The 18,097-nt window shown below is 44.6% G+C and overlaps 1 protein-coding gene and 1 long non-coding RNA gene across 3 annotated transcripts in view; one reads left to right on the top strand and one right to left on the bottom strand.

Moving 5' to 3' along the window:
- LOC129704746 (uncharacterized) overlaps nucleotides 1-10,469 on the bottom strand; it is a 28,946-nt gene extending 18,477 nt beyond the window's left edge. The window contains exon 1 of the long non-coding RNA XR_008724769.1: nucleotides 10,297-10,469. This is a non-coding gene — a long non-coding RNA (uncharacterized LOC129704746). The remainder of the gene's footprint in view (nucleotides 1-10,296) is intronic.
- The window catches only part of sema3fb (sema domain, immunoglobulin domain (Ig), short basic domain, secreted, (semaphorin) 3Fb), a 209,152-nt gene continuing 199,530 nt past the window's right edge, over nucleotides 8,476-18,097 (top strand). Inside the window, exons 1-2 of one of the 2 annotated variants that reach the window (XM_055648059.1) lie at nucleotides 8,476-9,118; nucleotides 14,004-14,150. In XM_055648059.1, the coding sequence (XP_055504034.1) occupies nucleotides 14,048-14,150 (103 nt within the window). In that variant the 5' untranslated portion in view covers nucleotides 8,476-9,118; nucleotides 14,004-14,047. Of the gene's footprint in view, nucleotides 9,119-9,661; nucleotides 9,913-14,003; nucleotides 14,151-18,097 lie in introns of those variants that run through there. The other variant, XM_055648060.1, reaches the window with a different exon arrangement.

Below are 18,097 nucleotides of genomic sequence, written 5' to 3' on the forward strand. Positions count from 1 at the left end.
TTTTTGTTTTTGTTTTTCTTTCCTTTCTTTTCTTCCTTTACTTCATCTATCTCTTTAGTTCTATCTAGTTTTTAAAAAAAATGAAGAAAAAGGCAAAAAGTATTGGAGACAATGTAATAATAACTGACAATATTATCAATTTAAAAATGTAAGACAGTAATGATGTAATAGGTTATGTACCTATCTCCAATAAAAAATATTTTCAAAAAAAAAAAAAAAAAAAAAAAGAATTGGGAAGGAAAGCTCAAGAAGGGATAAGAGAGTAAAGTCAGGGCCAATAGTGACCCGTGTGAGAGGGGAGGTGAATACCGAAGTTAAAGTGTTGTATATAAATGCGCAAAGTATAAGAAATAAAGTGGAAGAGCTTGAGGCTCAGTTAGAAATTGGCAAGTCTGATGGTGTGGGAATTACAGTGACATGGCTGCAAGAGGACCAGGGCTGGGAACTGAATATTCAAGGGTATATGTCCTAGCGAAAAGACAGACAGCTGGGCAGAGGGAGTGAGGTAGCTCTGTTGGTGAGGAATGAAATTCAGTCCCTTGCGAGGGGTGACATAGTATCAGGAGATGTAGAGTCAGTATGGATAGAACTGAGGAATTGTAAGGGTAAAAAGACCCTAATGGGAGTTATCTACAGGCCCCCAAACAGTAGCCTGGATATAGGGTGCAAGTTGAATCAAGAATTAAAATTGGCATGTCGCAAAGGTAATGCTACGGTTGTTATGGGAGATTTTAACATGCAGGTAAACTGGGAAAATCAAGTTGGTACTGGACCCCAAGAAAGGGAGTTTGTGGAGTGCCTCCGTGATGGATTCTTAGAGCAACTTGTACTGGAGCTACCAGGGAGAAGGCAATTCTGGATTTAGTGTTGTGTAATGAACCAGATTTGATTGGGGAACTCGAGGTAAAGGAGCCATTAGGAGGAAGTGACCATAATATGATAAGTTTTATTCTACAATTTGAGAGGGAGATGGGAAAATCGCAAGTATCAATATTACAGTTGAACAAAGGGGACTATGGAGACATGAGGGAGGAGCTGGCCAAAGTTGACTGGAAAGATACCCTAGCAGGGATGACAGTGGAACAACAATGGCAGGTATTTCTGGGAATAATACAGAAGGTGCAGGATCAGTTCATTCCAAAGAGGAAGAAAGATTCCAAGGGGAGTAAGGGGCGACCGTGGCTGACAAGGGAAGTCAGGGACAGCATAAAAATAAAAGAGAAGAAGTATAACATTGCAAAGATGAGCGGGATGCCAGAGGATTGGGAAACTTTTAAAGAGAAACAGAAGATAACTAAAAAGGCAATACAGGGAGAAAAGATGAGGTATGAAGGTGAGCTAGCCAAGAATAGAAAGGATAGTAAATGCTTCTTTAGGTATGTGATGGGGGAAAAAATTAATTAAGACCAATGTTGCACCCTTGAAGACTGAAACTGGTGAGTTTATTATGGGGAACAAGGAAATGGCAGACGAGTTGAACAGGACTTTGGATCCTAATTAGGTACTTTGAACAGGTACTTTGTTTGTGTCTTCCTTAGTGAATCCAATCTCCCTGATGTACTAGTGGCCAGAGGATCTAGGGTGACGGGGGAACTGAAGGAAATTCACATTAGACAGGAAATGGTGTTGGGTAGACTAATGGGACTGAAGACTGATAAATCCCCAGGGCCTGATGGTCTGCATCCCAGGAACTTAAGGAAGTGGCTCTCAAAATCGTAGACGCATTGGTGATCATTTTTCCACTGTTCTATAGATTCAGGATCAGTTCCTGTGGATTGGAGGGTAGCTAATGTTATCCCACATTTTAAGAAAGGTAGGAGAGAGAAAACAGGGAAATGTAGACCTGACATCGGTGGTGGGGCAGATGCTGGAGTCAATTATAAAAGATGAAATAGCAGCACATTTGATTATGTGCAAATGACGAATAAAACTGATATTGATATTGATTGAGGATGCAGGGTGACTTGGACAGGTTGGGTGAGCGGGCAGATGCATGGCAGATGCAGTTTTATGTGGATAAATGTGAGATTATCCACTTTGGTGGCAAAATCAGGAAGGCAGTTTATTATCTGAATGGTGTCAGGTTGGGAAAAGGGGAAGTACAACAAAATTTGGGAGTCCTTGTTCATCAGTCTCTGAATAAACATGCAGGTACAGCAGGCAGTGAAGAAAGCAAATGACATGTTGGCCTTCATAACAAGAGGTGTTGAGTATAGGAGTAAAAAAGAGGTCCTTCTGCAGTTGTACAGGGCCCTCGTGAGATCACACCTGGAGTGTTGTGTGCAGTTTTGGTCTCCAAATTTGAGCAAGTACATTCTTGCTATTGGGGGAGTGCAGCGTAGGTTCACGAGGTTAATTCCTGGGATGGCGGGACTGTCATATGATGATAGAATGGAGCGGCTGGGCTTGTATACTCTGGAATTTAAAAGGATGAGAGGAGATCTTTTTGAAACATATAAGATTATTAAGGATTTGGACACGCTAGACGCAGGAAATGGTCCAAATGATGGGGGTGTCCAGAACCAGAGGCCACAGTTTAAGAATAAGGGGTACGCCATTTAGAACGGAGATGATGAATCTCTGGAACTCTCTGCCACAGAGGGTAGTTGAGGCCAGTTCATTGGCTATACTTAAGAGGGAGTTAGATGTGGCCCTTGTGGCTAAGGGGATCAGGGGGTATGGAGAGAAGGCAGGTACGGGATACTGAGTTGGATGATCAGCCATGATCATATTGAATGGTGGTGCAGGCCCGAAGGGCCGAATGGCCTACTCCTGCACCTAATTTCTATGTTTCTAGAACGGAGATGAGGAAAAACTTTTTCACACAGAGGGTTGTGAATCTGTGGAATTCTCTGCCTCAGAAGGCAGTGAAGGCCAATTATCTGTATGCTTTCAAGAGAGAGTTGGATAGAGCTCTTAAAGATAGCGGAGTCAAGGGATATGGGGAAAAGTCAGGAACAGGGTACTGAGGCTGGATGATCAGCCATGATCACAGTGAATGGCGGTGCTGGCTCGAAGGGCCGAATGGCCTACTCCTACACCTATTGTCTATTGAAACGGCGACAATGACAGTACTGGATCATGAGATTCAATTATTGATACATGGTTAAAAGGATTGATTAAATGTGAGATGGAAGAGATTTAAGAGGGACCTCCTGCGCAAATATTTCACTCGCAGAAGTAGTCCATATCTGGAATGACCTGCAGAGGAAGTGGATACAAATAAGACATTTAAGAGACATTTGGCAGATGTCTGGATAGGCAGGGTTTAGAGGGCTATGGACCAAGGCTTCTATGACAATTTGGTCGGCATGGCTTGCTTCCACCTTTATGACACTAAGATATGGGAGGGCTGGTATTAAATTTGAAATTACATTTTCTTTTTGGCCTGTTTTATAACCATATAACCATATAACAATTACAGCACGGAAACAGGCCATCTCGGCCCTACAAGTCCATGCCGAACAAATTTTTTTTCCCCTTAGTCCCACCTGCCTGCACTCATACCATAACCCTCCATTCCCTTCTCATCCATATGCCTATTTAGAGAGGATAAACAAAATTAAACAGAATTAAAACAAAAATGCTGCAAACACTCCGCTGATCAGGCAGCATTCATAGAAAGAGTACTGATGAAGAGTCTTCTACCTGAAATGTAAACTTTGTTTTTCTTCCCCTCGATGCTGCCTGACCTGCTGAGTACTTTTAGCATTTTCTGCCTTTATACGCCAAAGGAGCAGGTCCACCCTGCATTGAGTCCACCCCGCTGTTTAATCACGGCTCATCTATCATTCCCTCGCAACCCCATTCTCCTGCCTTCTCCCAATAACCTTTGATACCCTTATTAATCAAGAACCTGTTAACTCTGCCTCAAAAATATCTATGACGGCCTCCACTGCCATCTGGAGCAATAAATTCCACAGATTCACCACCCTTTGACTGAACAAATTCCTCCTCATCTCTTTTCTAAAAGTACGTCCTTTTATTCTAAGGCTATGCCCTCTGGTCCTAGACTCTCCCACTAGTGAAAACTGCACTCCACTCTAGCCAGGCTTTTCACTGTTCGGTAAGTTAATTGAGGACCCCCTCATCCTTCTAAACTCCTGTGAGTGCAGGCCCAGTGCCGTCAAACGCACATTGTATGTTAAACCAGTCATATGCGGACTGAAACTTTACAGTCTCATTAATGCAACTAAACTCCAACCATCAGACGGCCAAATCCCTTCAAGTTATCCCTCCACTGCACCACTATGACCATCACAGAGCACAGCTCTTTTATGAATGTTGAGTCATCCAGCCTAATAGTTCATGCCTGGGCATTCATTTTTGTCATAATGCAATCCGATACACCTTACACTCTCCTTCTGTATTGAAGGTATTGTATAAATTAAAAGTGCCTCCTTTTAAATGTAAAAATATCACCACTCCTGCCCACCGCCCTGAATCCTGACACACCATCATCTTGTCCACACCTTCAACTACTTTTAAACGTAACTGGAAAGGCCGCAGAGAAGATTTATGTTGATGTTGCCAGGATTAGAGGTTCCTGTGCTATGGGGAGAGGTTGGGAAGACTAGGACATTATTCCTGGGAGCTCAGGAGGCTTAGGGGTAGAATGTTGCCTGGGTTTCAGCAACTAAGTTACAGAGAAAGGTTGAACAAGTTAGGTCTTTATTCTTTGGCGCGCAGAAGGTTAAGGGGGGACTTGATAGAGGTCTTTAAAATGATGAGAGGGATAGACAGAGTTGACGTGGATAAGCTATTCCCACTGAGAGGAGGGAAGATGCAAACAAGGGGACATGACTTGAGAATAAAGGGACAGAAGTTTAGGGGTAACATGAGGGGGAACTTCTTTACTCAGAGAGTGGTGGCTGTGTGGAATGAGCTTCCAGTGAAGGTGGTGGAGGCAGGTTCGTTTTTATCATTTAAAGATAAATTGGATAATTATATGGACGAGAAAGGAATGGAGGGTTATGGTCTGAGCGCAGGTATATGGGACTAGGGGAGAATACGTGTTCGGCACGGACTAGAAGGGACTAGATGGCCTGTTTCCGTGCTGTAATTGTTATATGGTTATAGGGGTAATCTTATAGAGGTGCATAAGATCATGAGGAGAATAGACGGAGTGAATGAACATTTTACCAAAGGCAGGGGAATCACCAGGGAACACAAGTTTAAGGTGAGGGGGACTAAATGTAATAGGAAGCTAAGGGTCAACGTTCACTCAGAGGGTGGCCGGTATATGGAGCTGCCTGAGGAGGTAATGGAGGAAGGTACTATTAACAAGTTTGGAGGGATATAGGCCTATCACGGCAAATGGGTCCAGCTTTGAGGAGGCCTCTTGGTAGGCACGAATGAGTTGGGCAGAAGGGCATCCTTCTGTGCTGCATGTTTATATGACTACGATTATAACTGCATGCTCAATATTGCAAATATTCTCCTCTCTGTTCTGTGAAGTTCCCTGTTGGTGCTTGTCTGTAAAGGTCTGGTCTTGACTGATCTTAGAAGCTAGGCAGGCTCAGGTTTATCCAATACTTGGATGGGAACTCACTGCTGAATCGGAGGCCTGAAGGTTTTATCTTCAATCGTAGACCTGAAGGTTTTAATTTGCCTGGAAGTTACTTATGCAAAATCCATTGCAGAGTCCAAATGCACAAATGATTATAGAATCCTCAGGGTTAGAGAGGGAACTGCAGTTGCTGGAGAATCGAAGGTTTACACAGAAAAGCTGAAACTCAGCGGGTGCAGCAGCATCTATGGAGCGAAGGAAATAGGCAACGTTTCGGGCCGAAACCCTTCTTCAGACTGATCTGGGGACAAGAAAGGGAAAAAGGAGGAGTAGCCGGAAGGCTGGAGGGTGGGAGGAGACAGCAGGGGAGCTGAGGAAGGGGAGGAGACAGCAAGGACTAACAGAATTGGGGAGTTTAACTGCATCTCTTCCAACCTCATCTATTGCGCCCGCTGCTCTCGTTGTCAGCAGATCTATATCGGTTCAAGCGGAGGTTGGGCGATCGTTTCCCGAACACCTCCGCTCGGTCCGCAATAACCAAGCTGACCTCCCGGTGGCTCAGCACTTCAACTCCCCCTCCCACTCCGCCTCCGACCTCTCTGTCCTGGGTCTCCTCCATGGCCACAGCGAGCAGCACCGGAAATTGGAGGAACAGCACCTCATATTCCGTTTGGGGAGTCTGCATCCCGGGGGCATGAACATCGACTTCTCCCAATTCTGTTAGTCCTTGCTGTCTCCTCCCCTTCCTCAGCTCCCCTGCTGTCTCCTCCCACCCTCCAGCCTTCCGGCTACTCCTCCTTTTCCCTTTCTTGTCCCCACCCACCCCCACCCCTGATCAGTCTGAAGAAGGGTTTCGGCCCGAAACGTTGCCTATTTCCTTCGCTCCATAGATGCTGCTGCACCCGCTGAGTTTCTCCAGCTTTTCTGTGTAACCATAGAATCCTCAGGGATGAGTTTGAATTTTGACTTGGAAACAAAGGTCCAAGGTCTCTCACCATCCCTCCTCCACCCTAGTCATCGTTACCAGTTTAAACGTCGTCCTGTTGAGTTTCATTGTCTGTATAACTCGTTATCACCCACCTCACAGCCAACAATGGACTATTGTGAGCTCCACCTTTCCTTGATCGTTGTTGCTTTTTGCATATCCTTCATTCATTTGTTCTATAACACTCATTTCCCTTTTCCCTGACTCTCACTGAAGAAGGGTCTCGACCCGAAACGTCACCTATTCCTTTTCTCCAGAGACGCTGCCTGACCTGCTGAGCTACCCCAGCTCTTTTATGTCCATCTTTGGTGCAATCTGCAGTTCCTTCCAACACACAAAGGGACCTGGTTACTGTGCAATACACTTTACCATAGAAGGTAACTTTCTGTAGAAAAATATACTTGTGGAGAGAAATGGCTCAACATCAATTGTGAACGCTGCCTTCACTAACCAAGCTAGTTAAAAAGTATATTTCTCAGTTAGTTTTAAACTATTGTTCTTGCTTCTACAGCTGTGTTTTACACTGTTCAGTGGTTCCTTGTCTGTTTGAGCTGCAGTATAAAGGGTTGACTGCATAGTGAGTGCCTGCTGTTTGCCTTCTGTGACCTTTACTAAAATCACATTTCGGAGACGTAAATTCGACAATTTTGGTCGTGCCACATAACATAGTTGCTCCTGCCTTCCTGTACATTGGGGGAACGCATGGCCTTGCCTTGTTTAATCTAACTCCTTCACAAGGTCAGGGCAACCAATTGCTCCCAGCCAGTTACCTCTAACCATTTATTAAAATTGTTTAGTCAAAAAACAAAAAGAGAGATTGCCCTTGGCTTTAGAGTTTAGATTTAATCATGTGAAAAAAAAGGCATCTCCAATGCTCCTCATTTAAGGTTTTCTGAGTCTAAGGATTAAAACACGGTGTTTTATGCATCCATCTTTCCTCCACTGTTATGGTGAGATGTTCTGTTTGAAGGAGGAGCCCAGTCACTGGAAAAGGCATTTTGACTGAAAAAGCCGACATGGGCAAGGTTAAAGATAGACACAAAGTGCTGGAGTAACTCAAAGAGTCGGGCAGCATCTCTGGAGGAAAAGGACAGGTGACGTTTCGGGTTGGCACCCTTTTTTCAGAAGGTTAGCTCTGATCCCAAGGTTTGCATTTTTTCGTGACCTTGAATTGTGATTAGTAAAGTGCCTGTCTTTCTTTAGTTTAGTTTAGTTCAGAGATACAGCGCGGAAACAGGCCCTTTGGCCCACCGGGTCTGTGCCGACCAGCAATCCCCGTACACTTGCACCATCCTACACACACTAAGGACAATTTACAATTTTTACCAAAGCCAATTAACCTACACGCCTGTACATCTTTGGAGTGTGGGAGGAAACTAGAGCACCCGGAGAAAACCTATGTAGTCACAGGGAGAACGTACACACAGCACCCACGGTCAGGATTGAACCCGGGTCTCTGGCGCTGTACGATATCAACTCTACCGTAGAAATGTTGTTTTGTTGATGGTTGAGTGACAAAGCTGCTTAAAATTCCTTAAAATTAAAAAAAAAAAACGTGATCCTTGTGGCATCCACAGATGCTGTCTGACCCTCTGAATGACTCCAGCAATTTTTTGTCTATCTTCGGTGTAAACCAGCATCTGCAGTTCCTTCGTGCACAAGTAGAGCGCGGACTGGACTTTGCAAATTACGCCAAAATACGGCTCCCCTTGCATGCGGGGTCAGTGGATATTTCTGTACGCTTGCTAATCGGGAATGTGCTTGGAAATGGCAACATTCTCCCGGATTGTTTGTAAGAAAATAATGTCACTGTGCGTTTGCACTTCACGCCTATGATAATAAAAGCATCATTGACACAATTATCATTGATGCTGAGCAGCCTGAGCCTGCGTTAGTTGGTAGACTGGCACGGTTAGGGAAGATGGTAGTGGGTGTCTTGTCCTGCGGTGGAGAAAAGGTTAATGGCATTGCTTGCTGGAACTCTCTCTGTCTCTGCCTTGAGTTAACATTCCCGTGAGTTCACCCTTCCGCAGCTAGAGAAAGGAGAGCGCAGATACCACAAGCCACCCGGAGGCGGCACCAGTGCGCCTTTCCACACTCACACACACTCACTCTCACAACTTTGTTGTGGAGGTTGCATTATGCAAACGTCTGTGTTTTCCCAGCCACCTGATATGTTCTTCAGTGCGGCTCAGAGACTTGACTCAGAAGCAGTGAGTGAATGAGTGAGAGAGAGAGAGAGAGAGAGGAGGCTTCCCCTTTTTCAAAGTCAAGGTTTTAGCCACTTATCACTGGCAAACCAGAGAAACCTTGTCGACAAGCAGAAGGCAGAGAAGGCTTGTGCTGCGGCTCATGCTGAACATCTATCTACCTGCGAGAGGTGGTGGCAGTCTGTTGTTCCTTCATCCACAGGCTTATCACTTTGGATGAACTGAAGCTGAGCGTTGCGTGCCACGGAGATATACTTGTGACGCTTCCTTTCTGTGGCTTCTGTCACTGAGAAATGTTATCCCATTTTATCTTTCGCTGTGTATTTTGCTGGTAGAAGGTATTCTTCAGCGCGTCGCCTCTGCAAAGTTAGTCTCGCAGGGCTCTCCTTGACAAGCAGCTGTGGTCACTGAAAGGTAACTCACTCCAAGCTTTCTATGTGTGAGTGTGAGTGTACCTATACATATAAATCTATATATGTTTTGTGTGTATGTGAGAATGTGTATACCCATGTCAATCTACACGTAGTTCTCTTGTGTGTTAGTGTATATATGCATGTAATTCTATGTACATTCCCGTGTGTGTTAGTGTGCACATGCATGTAAATCTACACGTTTGTTTGTGTATGTATGTCAGTGTGCTTATGCAAGTAAATCTACGTGTTGTGTGTGCATGTCAGTGTGCATATGCGTGTGTATATACATATGTGTTGTGTGTGTGTCAGTGTGCACATGCCTGTAAATGTGTGTGTGCACGCCTGTATGTGAATGAGTGTGCAAATGCCGGTGAATCTACATGTGTTTCTGTGTGTATGTGGGTGTGTGTACATGAGTGTGTGCGTGTGCATGTGAGTGTGAACGTCTCCGTATGAGTGTATGAATGAGTGAGTGTGACTATGTGTATGTGTGAGTGAGTGTGCATATGTCTGTAAATCTACATGTGTTTCTGTGCATATGTGTGTACATGAGTGTGTATATGCATGTGAGTGTGGACGTCCCTGTATGAGCGTATGTGTGCATCTGAATGAGTGAGTGAGAGGGAGAGAGAGTGTGTTTGTGAGTGTGTTGAAACACAATGTTGCCGCTGAAACAAAGTAAAGGCTCTCGGTGTGGTGGTGGTGTTGGTGGGTGAGAGAAATCAACACAAGAGGGGATGGTTATTTGTTCTTCAAAGTCTACATGTAAATTCTGTGACTGGTGTATTGGCAGAGGTCGGTTTTATTTTCTATTTCTGTCCGACTCCGTGTGCATGCACATTGTTGCTCTGCAAACGCACTGTTTTAGCAGCCCGGCTTTGCGTTGCTGGGGGCTGCAGAGACCGGGTGAATGTTTGAAGAGAGTTGAACACATGGGGTGAACACAAAATTGACCCGGACTATTGCCCGTTCTGTGCAAAGGTTTTTGGTGTGAATATCAACCCTGTGTACCTGGCAGTTTTGTTTTGCACACAACTGGATTATTTGCCAGCTAGGGGGTGAGGAGGAGAGGGGGTGAGGGGGGGGGGGGGGGGTGGGGGGGGGGGGGGGGGGGGTGGGGGAGAGGGGGGGGGGGGGGGGGGGGGGGGGGGTGGGGTGCGGCGTTGCTGTTCTTCATACCTCGCATTGCAGTTTCGTTTTCTTTATTCCATCTTTCTCCAGTGGCGTGTGCGCTTAAGCTGGGTGGGGTAGAAGAGGGTTTGTGTTTGCTTTGCAGAATTCCTCCTGTCCGTTTGCTTTCTCCTCGAGGGGCGGAGAGCGCATAGTCAGAGTGCGATGCCTTTTGCATGTCATAACACGGCGTGGTGTAGATACCCAGCAGGGGGTAACGATGGGGTAAAGATCCCCGTGTGCTCGTGTGCCTCCGACGCTTGCAATGGTCCACTCACTCCCGACTCCCGCTACCAGATCAACGTTTTATTAAATCTTGGGGATAAAATTGGGGAAAATAAAAACTCAGTGAACAATTCTTATCAAACGAGAATTTCGTGTTTAAATGCATTTAGGGATTAATAACACTACATTAAAGGTACAATACTGTGTATGGATAGGACAGGTTTAGACGGATGCGGGCCAAACGCAGGCAGGTGCGACTAGTGTAGATGGGACATGTTGGCTGGCGTGTGCAAGTTGGGCCGAACGGCCTGTTTCCACGCTGTAAGACTATGACTATGATGATCAGATTTGCTTTTCGACTGTTAAAATTATATTTTATTGCCTATTTGTTTGAAATTAATATTTATCAAAACCTACCAAACCCGACCTTTTTTTCCAACAGGATAATCCAATCATTAATAATTATTTTATTAAATATACACATCCTAGTGTGGTGCAGTGGTAGAGCTGCTGGAGACCCAGATTTGATCCAAACCTCGGGTGCTGTCCGTGTGGAGTTTGCATGTTCTCGCCTGTGACCGAGTGGGTTTTCTCCGGGCGCTCCGGTTTCCTACCGCTGCTCATCCCAAAGCCGTGCGGTTTGTAGGTTAATTGGCTTCCGTAAATTGTCCCTCACGTGTAGGATAGAACTAGTGTCTGCGGGTGATTGCTGGTCGGTACGGACTCGGTGGGCCGAAGGGCTTGTTTCTTTGCTGTACCAGTAAACTAAACTAAGTTCAAATGTGGAGTGGGTGTCGTTTCTGAAGAAGGGTCTCGACCCGAAATGTCACCCACTCCTTCTCTCCAGAGAGATGCTGCCTGCCCCGCTGAGATACTCCAGCATTTTGTGTTACATCTTGGCTGTGTAAACCAGCATCTGCAGATCCTTCCTACACATAAACTCAATTGTGTATCTGGTAATAAGAGCGTGTATGAAATACTACAGAGCGCCGAATGCCCTGCTTGTTCATTCGGACAGAGCTTGGACTTGAGCCTGGAATTTGGAGCAACTAAGACTGACCCCAGGCTGACTTTGTTCGGGATTAAACCCCTCTGTAGGTCCAAGAGTGCGCGCAACTTTCGCGGTTGCTTTTCCTGCACTGATCCGCAAAGAAACCCGGGCGCTGGAATCTGCACGCAGTCCAGAATTAAACCGACAAAGATCCATTTGGGATTTCCACCCTGACATCCCGATTTTAGAGTCAATTTGTGCCACTGCCAGAACACTGAGTCCCCGTTGTCAAATTGGGACTGACTGTTACATTTGGAAACGGATGCCGGCTTGGCTGTCGTGTTTACTCGCGTCTTGTAGACTTGTACAGCCGGCGTATTGCTATGCCGGCTGTGCGGTTAGTGAGTGTGTGTGTGTTACTATGAGGTAACGTGCACAAATGCACTCTTAGTGCCAGTGCATTGAGCGAGTGCATCTGTCTGAGTGTGAGCCATTGTGTATGTGTGTGAGAAACTACGAGTGTGTGTCATTGTATTGTGTCAGTGCATGGGTGTGTATAAAAGGTGTGTGTGTGAATCTGATGGGAGTGTAACAAAGAGGGTGTGTCAGTACATGTGTTTGTATGAAATGTGTGAGTGTGAATCTGAGTGTGAGTATGCGCATGTGTTTGTGTATTGTATACTGTCAGTGCATGTGTATGTGTGAAACGTGCGTGTGCGTGTGTGTGTGTGAGAGAGAGAGTAGGTGTCTATATCTGTCCCTATGTTTCTGGCAATGTTATTACAAATGTGTGTATTACCATGAGTGTGTAAGTATGTGTGATAATGTGAGTGAATCTGTACCTCTGAGTGTATTGTTACTAAGAGTATGCATTTGTGTATGTTATTGTGTATGTGTGTATCTGAGTATCTGCAATTATGTTATGTGAATGCAAATGTATTTCTGTGAGTATATATTACCAAAAGTGTGTAATATGTAGTGTGTATGTGTATAACTGCAATGGCAATTGTCTGTATCTATTAGTGTACCCATGCATGTATGTATTACTGTGAGGGTGTGTTACTGTCAGTGTGTTACTACAAGTGATTGCGTATGTGTTACTGGGAGTGTATGTGTCCAGATTGGTATGCCACTGCATGTGTGTGGTACAGTCTGTGAGTGAGTGTGTGCATACACCCTCTGTGCATATGTGTTTGTGTCTGTGTGCATGTTACTTTGTATTTGTGTGGATGTGTGTGTGTGTACATTACTCTGTGTGTGTGTGTGTGTGTGTGTGTGTGTGTATGTTATTCTGTATGTGTCTGAGTGTGTGTGAGAAAGAGACAGTGTGGTGTGTTTCTGTGTCTGAGGACCCATTGATTGAAGGTCCTTTTTTTTAAAATTTCCTTGAAGTACTGAACAATTTGCTCTGTGACCTGCCGTTTTTAAATTACCTTGTTCGGAAGTATTATTCCATTTTCTCAGCGGTCACGGTGGTGAATTGAATTTTCAGTCCACATTGCAGCTTCATGAATTTCTACTGAGTTCCATTAATGAAACCTTCCTCGGTCACCCTGACCGTGTTACTGACTCTCTCTCTCTGGGCAGAAATTACCCTGACTTTTATTTTAATCTATAGCCTTTACATTGAGCCCTTTGTATGTAATTGTTTTCCCTTCACTGTTGCTTAATGGGAATATTCCTGCAACCAGTTTTAACAGCCTGCTTCGCAACCCTAATCATCCCAAGTCTTCGGCTGAGATTCAAATCCCCAATGAAATGCATTATCCGAGTTGGCATATCTAGCGGTCTGGGGAATTTAGAATTCGACAAGAAAGATTGCAGGATTTGTGGAGAGATGGTGGAGAGGGTGATCTGGCACTTAACTATCAAGGGAGCCTGCTTGTGTATCTGCAGCTAGCTTGCTCGCCCCTCAAAGAATCGCACCTTTAAAGGAGGTTCACATCTGCTATAAATAATATTATTTTAAGTAGGAATTTATAGACTCACAAAACAGCTTTGTTAGTGCAGAGAGCAGTGCTGGAATTAGAATGGAAATGGGACCGGTTTGCAGCAATAATAAGTGTTTATTTTTGTACGGGAGTTGAGATCTGCTTAATGTACTCAAAGGGATTATTTGCATGTGCCAAAGCTAATGCTTCAAACAATGATTAATTATTGCGTTGATAACTGTTTTCACGCTGTGCCCTGACTCTGCTGCAAGGCCATTGTGCTTTTCTTTCTGCACAGGGGATTTTGTTCTTTTGTAATAAGTCCACTCCCCCCAACCCTCCCTCCGACACCGCCCTTCTTCCATCCCACCCTAACACCTCCTTCAGTCCCTCATTTTTCCCTGCGCTGATATTAAAGTTACTATGGTATTCAGACTTCTCTCCTTCTCTGTCTCGTATCAACAAACCCACAAAAAGCTGGATTTAATCACCACTGAGCTGTTTGCCTAACCACTCAACTGATGAGGGATTATGTTTTTCTTGTCCTTTGTACCTCAATCCTGATGCAGGTCTAAAGACTCCTGGTTCTTTGTAATCGCTGGCTCCAGTTGCCATGGGTCACCTTCTGGCTACCTGGTCCCTGGTCCTTTCCCTGTGGAGCTTCACTACAAGAGGTCAGCAGCAGAATGCCCCCCGGGTTTATCTCAGCTTTAAAGGTAAGCAATGTGTGTGTCATTGTGAGGCAACTTGGCAATGATTTAAGGCTAGGCAATTTATTGCTTGACGAGTTTGTTGGTATTAGGCAAGCAGTGTTTTATCGAGCTATCTTCACAAAGGCAACGAGTGGTATCCTGTAGAACTATCAGTTGCTTTGAGGGCTGGAGATGGGGTTAGTCATTGTTTTATAATGGAGCAAAATTATTTGGAAAATTAATAATATTTTACCCTACATCTGTAGCTGGCAGGGCATGGTCTTTCTCCACAACTAAATGTTAGAGATGTATTCATTGTCAACGATCATTCCAAGGACTCTCTTTATTTCCAATTAAAACCCACAGTGTTTTATTAACTGCAATTAATTTCCTTGCTCCATGCCCTGAGAATTATAGGGCAAAGACCACAGTTGTTTCCAGAGTTTATTCGCAGGGGTTATAATTGCAAACACGTTTTTTTGTGAAATCTGTCACAGAGTTGCCCAGGGGAGTGTTTGCACCAAGGGTAGAAACCGTGTTTTGGGACAGTATGTGTGAGTGTGTGTGTATTCCTGAGCAAATGGATACAAATGTGTGCTGTGCCATTCTATCCGTGTCCAGTCCAATACAAGGTGCTCACGTTGTCAATACAGTGAGAAGCAAACTGGCACAATTAAAGGTTTAAACAGACCTCGTCACTTTGCGTTTAATCGATGAACAATAATGGATTTGTCCTCTGAGCAAGTCACCGCCTCAGTAACAGGGATCTCACCATCATTGATGATTAGCCAACCTAATTCAGACTGGTACCAGCATCTGCAAGGTTTCACCAAGCTAGCGTTAAACAAGTGAAAAACACTTTGTAGCTGGTCAGGTCTCACATAGGGTTGAATCCTTGGTTACATTGATGCATGTGGATTGTGTGTGGGGGGGTGAATGGGGGTTGCTGAAGTTAGGGTTTGTGCCCTTAGAATTATGAGTCTTCAATCTGGTGATGATAATATACCCAATTGCTCAAGTGCTGGATAGTTAATGTTATGTCTTTGTGTGTGGAACGGACCTGCAGTTTATACTGAGGATAGACACAAAGTGTTGGAGTAACTTCGCGGGTCAGGCAACATCTCTGGAGAAAAAAAGGATGGGGGACCTTTCGGGTCAGAACCCTTCTTCAGACTCGAGATGCTGCCTGACCCGCTGAGTTCCTCCAGCACATTGTGTCTCAATGTTATGTCTTCACTGTGCAGGATGTTAGTGTGTACATTTTCACTGCAGTGCTGGTTGATGTGAAAACTGATGAATTTGTGACTTAGAATCTCATGTTTCATTGCAAGAATCGTCTTTTCTTGGTTTCCGGAATAAACCTCCAAGTTGACTTTATTTGTGATGATTTTATCGCCTCAGTGTTGTTGGCTTTCAATGTTATTTGGTGGGTGTGGTGGGAGGGGTCGAGTTGTGACGTACTAGAGGTTTTGGGCGGTCTCCATGCTGATGGAATGAAGTCCAAACAAATGCGTTGGATGCGCCCAGCTGGGGAACTGCTGGTTAAGGTTCAATACCTTTGCCTGTAAAATTCATTGACATTGCGGTGTTAAATTCAATGATTTTGACCTCGGGCAAAGCATGTTAACGCCAACTTCCAGGTCGTGTTGCGTCACTTGTATAATTTTACCAGGCACTTCTTGTTGTGAGTCCCCCTCATGACCCCAATGAAATGTTGGCATCCGGAATACATAGAATGAGTGACCTGCCCGAGTACAAAATTAAAACTCAACCCAACTGTGGCTGATATTTAACTATTGCAGCCACATTCACTTTATGGGGTCACCAACTTTAATTAAAGCGGTAAGTGAAGGTAAGTGGTTTGTTTTTGTTTCAACTTTATTTTAATTAATAACAGTGTTTTAAATAGCATTTGCTATGTTAAACGTGTCATAAGGTGGATTTATTAGCTGATTCATTTTTCAATGAACTGCCATGAATAATATGAATTATTTCATTATTTTCAACTCTAGTTATGGAAAGGGATCAGATAGGTCTGCAAATAAAGTCTTGAATTAGGGGGAAGGTTGACTATAACAGCGAAGGAGCGGACTAGGCAAAATAAATTGGGAGATGATACTGGTGATAAAACATCAACAAACTAGGTGGACTTTTATTTTAAAGGGGAGTTCGTAAGAGTTTAGGGCCAACAGGTCCCACGAAGGTTGAAAGGCAAAGATGGCAAGTTCAGGGAATCCTGGCTGACAAAGGACATCAAAGATTTTATCAGGGAGTAAAAATAAATACATGGCAGGAAAATGCAACTGGGACCAAGGGAGTCTGATGAGATATTGAGAGTGTGCGTGACAGAACTTAAGAAAGAAATTAGGAGGCCAAAAAAGGGCCATGAAATATCCTTGGCAAGTGGTGCAAGGATGGTTTTCTGACTGGAAGTCTGTGTTACTGGTGCATTTAGCGATCATACTGGATCTCTTGCTGTTTGAGATGTATATTAAAGAATTGGATATGAATGTAGGTGGTGCAATTAGTTAGTCCTTTCTTGAATATATTTAATGATTTATATTTAATGATTCGATGGTAGAAAACTCATAGATTCGGCACTTTTTTTAACCAAAAATAATTTAAATCAACTATTTACAAAAATACACAAAAATCCACCACCATAATACAAAATAAACAAATATTCTTAAATATGGCATAACTATTTCCCCATCCTTATTGAGGATACATTCCACAGTTTGGCAGTCCCGGAAACCCCGCATGTTGCCAGTGGACAGCGCGTACTCCTTTTCTAGTAGCACCCGGGCACGAACGTGACCCTGGAAAAGGGGCAGGCAGACGGCTCGGGCCAGATTCGCCACTCTTTGGGTGAAGAAACTTCTCATCAACTCAGTCCTAAGTGGTTTACCCACATCCTGTCCCTGTGACCCCTGGGCCTGGACTTCCCCACTACCCATGTCAGGCCAGCAGTCTATAGTTACTTTGTTTCTCTCACCATCCTTTTGAAATCTACTGAGCCACAGCATCGAATTCCAGACTTGGGGATCATATTTTCAATCTCACTTTCAACGAATATTTGTTTCTCAGCAGCAGTAAGAAAAACGTGTCGATGTTTTCACCATGTTGCCTGAAGAGCAAAGGGGAGAATGACCCTGTTTCCCTGTGACGCCTGGCTTCACCCCCCCCCCCAGCCCTGCCCCTCTGCTTTCAGTCTGAAGAAGGGTTCTGACCCAAAGCATCACCCATCCTTTTTCTCCAATACTGCCTCACCCGCTGAGTTACTCCAGCACTTTGTGTCTATCTTCGGAGAATAGAGTTGGGTGTGGTGCAGATGTGGAGTTGCTGCCTTACAGAGCTAGGGAACCGAGGTCGATCCTGATTATGGGTGCTGTCTGTATGGAGTTTGTACGCATTCCCTGTGACCGCGTGGGTTTTCTCCAGGTGCTCCAGTTTCTTCCAACACTCCAAAGATGTACAGATTTGTAGGTTAATTGGCTTTGGTAAAAATTGTAAATTGTTCCTAGTGTGTAGGATAATGCTAGTGTACGGAGGTGATCACTGATCGGCAAGGACTCGGTGGGGCTTGTTTCCACGTTGTATATCTAAAATCTAGTTGCTGGGACTTCCATTGTCCTATGGATGGTGCTACTGGCCTCTGAAAACCAGTACTGTCCAGTGTTCAGTACTTACCTTGGGTAGGAGTTTGGGAATTATGATAAATAGGACAGTGTTGGGTCGTGCTGAGAAGTTTGGCTTCTCCCTTATTACGATGAGTCATTGGATTGCTGAGCATCTCAACAGCTTGACTGTGGTCGGAAGTCTGTGGTCAGGTACCAAGGCAAGCCCTTACACTCAGGTGGTGAAGTGCAAACTGACTCCACTACTGGTTACCTGGCGGAGATGCTGCTCGCACTGTGACAATTATACCCCTGTTGCAAGTAAGCTCTGACTCCGCATTAAACACAGAACGT

The sequence above is a fragment of the Leucoraja erinacea genome, chromosome 16 (assembly GCF_028641065.1).
Source record: "Leucoraja erinacea ecotype New England chromosome 16, Leri_hhj_1, whole genome shotgun sequence".
Taxonomy (NCBI): Eukaryota; Metazoa; Chordata; class Chondrichthyes; order Rajiformes; family Rajidae; genus Leucoraja; species Leucoraja erinaceus.